Raw genomic sequence first — 681 nt, 5'->3', positions numbered from 1 at the left:
ACAGATACATTCTCATCAAACATCAGTATGAACTCATAATCATAATCCCCTAAATTATATAATCACTACGCATGTACAAAAAAAAATCACTATCATAATCATGCAATTACAGGCTCATTTGAAAAACATCCTATTCAATCTGTGCATGATATTCTCCCAAAATATGTTCCTAGTAGTGAATAAAGGGCGGAGGGAAAAAGCGTGCTTTCCAACCCACACTGCTTTGATACCTGCTGTGTTACAGACTCATGCACTTCATCTTCTGGAGCTGCTCTAGTGCTTTGACAGCCTGGCACACACAGTGATGCTGTGGCACAGACACTGGGGTCATGGAAAACTCCTTTACAACACACCCAATTTGTGTTGTGTTGATCTAGGAGATGATCTGGAATAGCAACTCATCTGAGCAGAATATCACATAAAACATCTAAAATAACCGGCTATACTTAGACAATGCACAGTGTGAAAAGGTTTGTCTTTCTATACATTTTTTATAATCATCACTTTTTTTTGCAAAGAAATCTTCCTTGTCTTGTTAACTTTGTATTTTCTATCTGATTGCCACTTTTCTCTCATATTGTCAATTATTGTTGGACCTTTTCCTTTCACAGCAAATTAATGCCAAATCACACAGCAACAACTGGTGTGGTGCTATCCTGTTCCCTGCAGTTTTGCCATGAC

General features: G+C 37.9%; 1 protein-coding gene across 1 annotated transcript in view; it reads right to left on the bottom strand.

The window, feature by feature from the left end:
• Window positions 1-238: 238 nt before the first annotated feature.
• Window positions 239-681, bottom strand: part of LOC311129336 (protocadherin-8-like) — a gene marked incomplete at both ends in the record, with an annotated part of 3,007 nt that continues 2,564 nt past the window's right edge. The window contains one exon of the mRNA XM_084161607.1: window positions 239-307. Coding sequence (XP_084017733.1) covers window positions 239-307 — 69 coding nt within the window. The remainder of the gene's footprint in view (window positions 308-681) is intronic.

This window comes from Coregonus lavaretus (assembly GCF_964263955.1).
Source record: "Coregonus lavaretus genome assembly, chromosome: 5".
NCBI classification, from domain to species: Eukaryota; Metazoa; Chordata; class Actinopteri; order Salmoniformes; family Salmonidae; genus Coregonus; species Coregonus lavaretus.
Note: the sequence above shows the minus strand (reverse complement) of the source record. Positions and strands in the feature narration are given on the sequence as shown.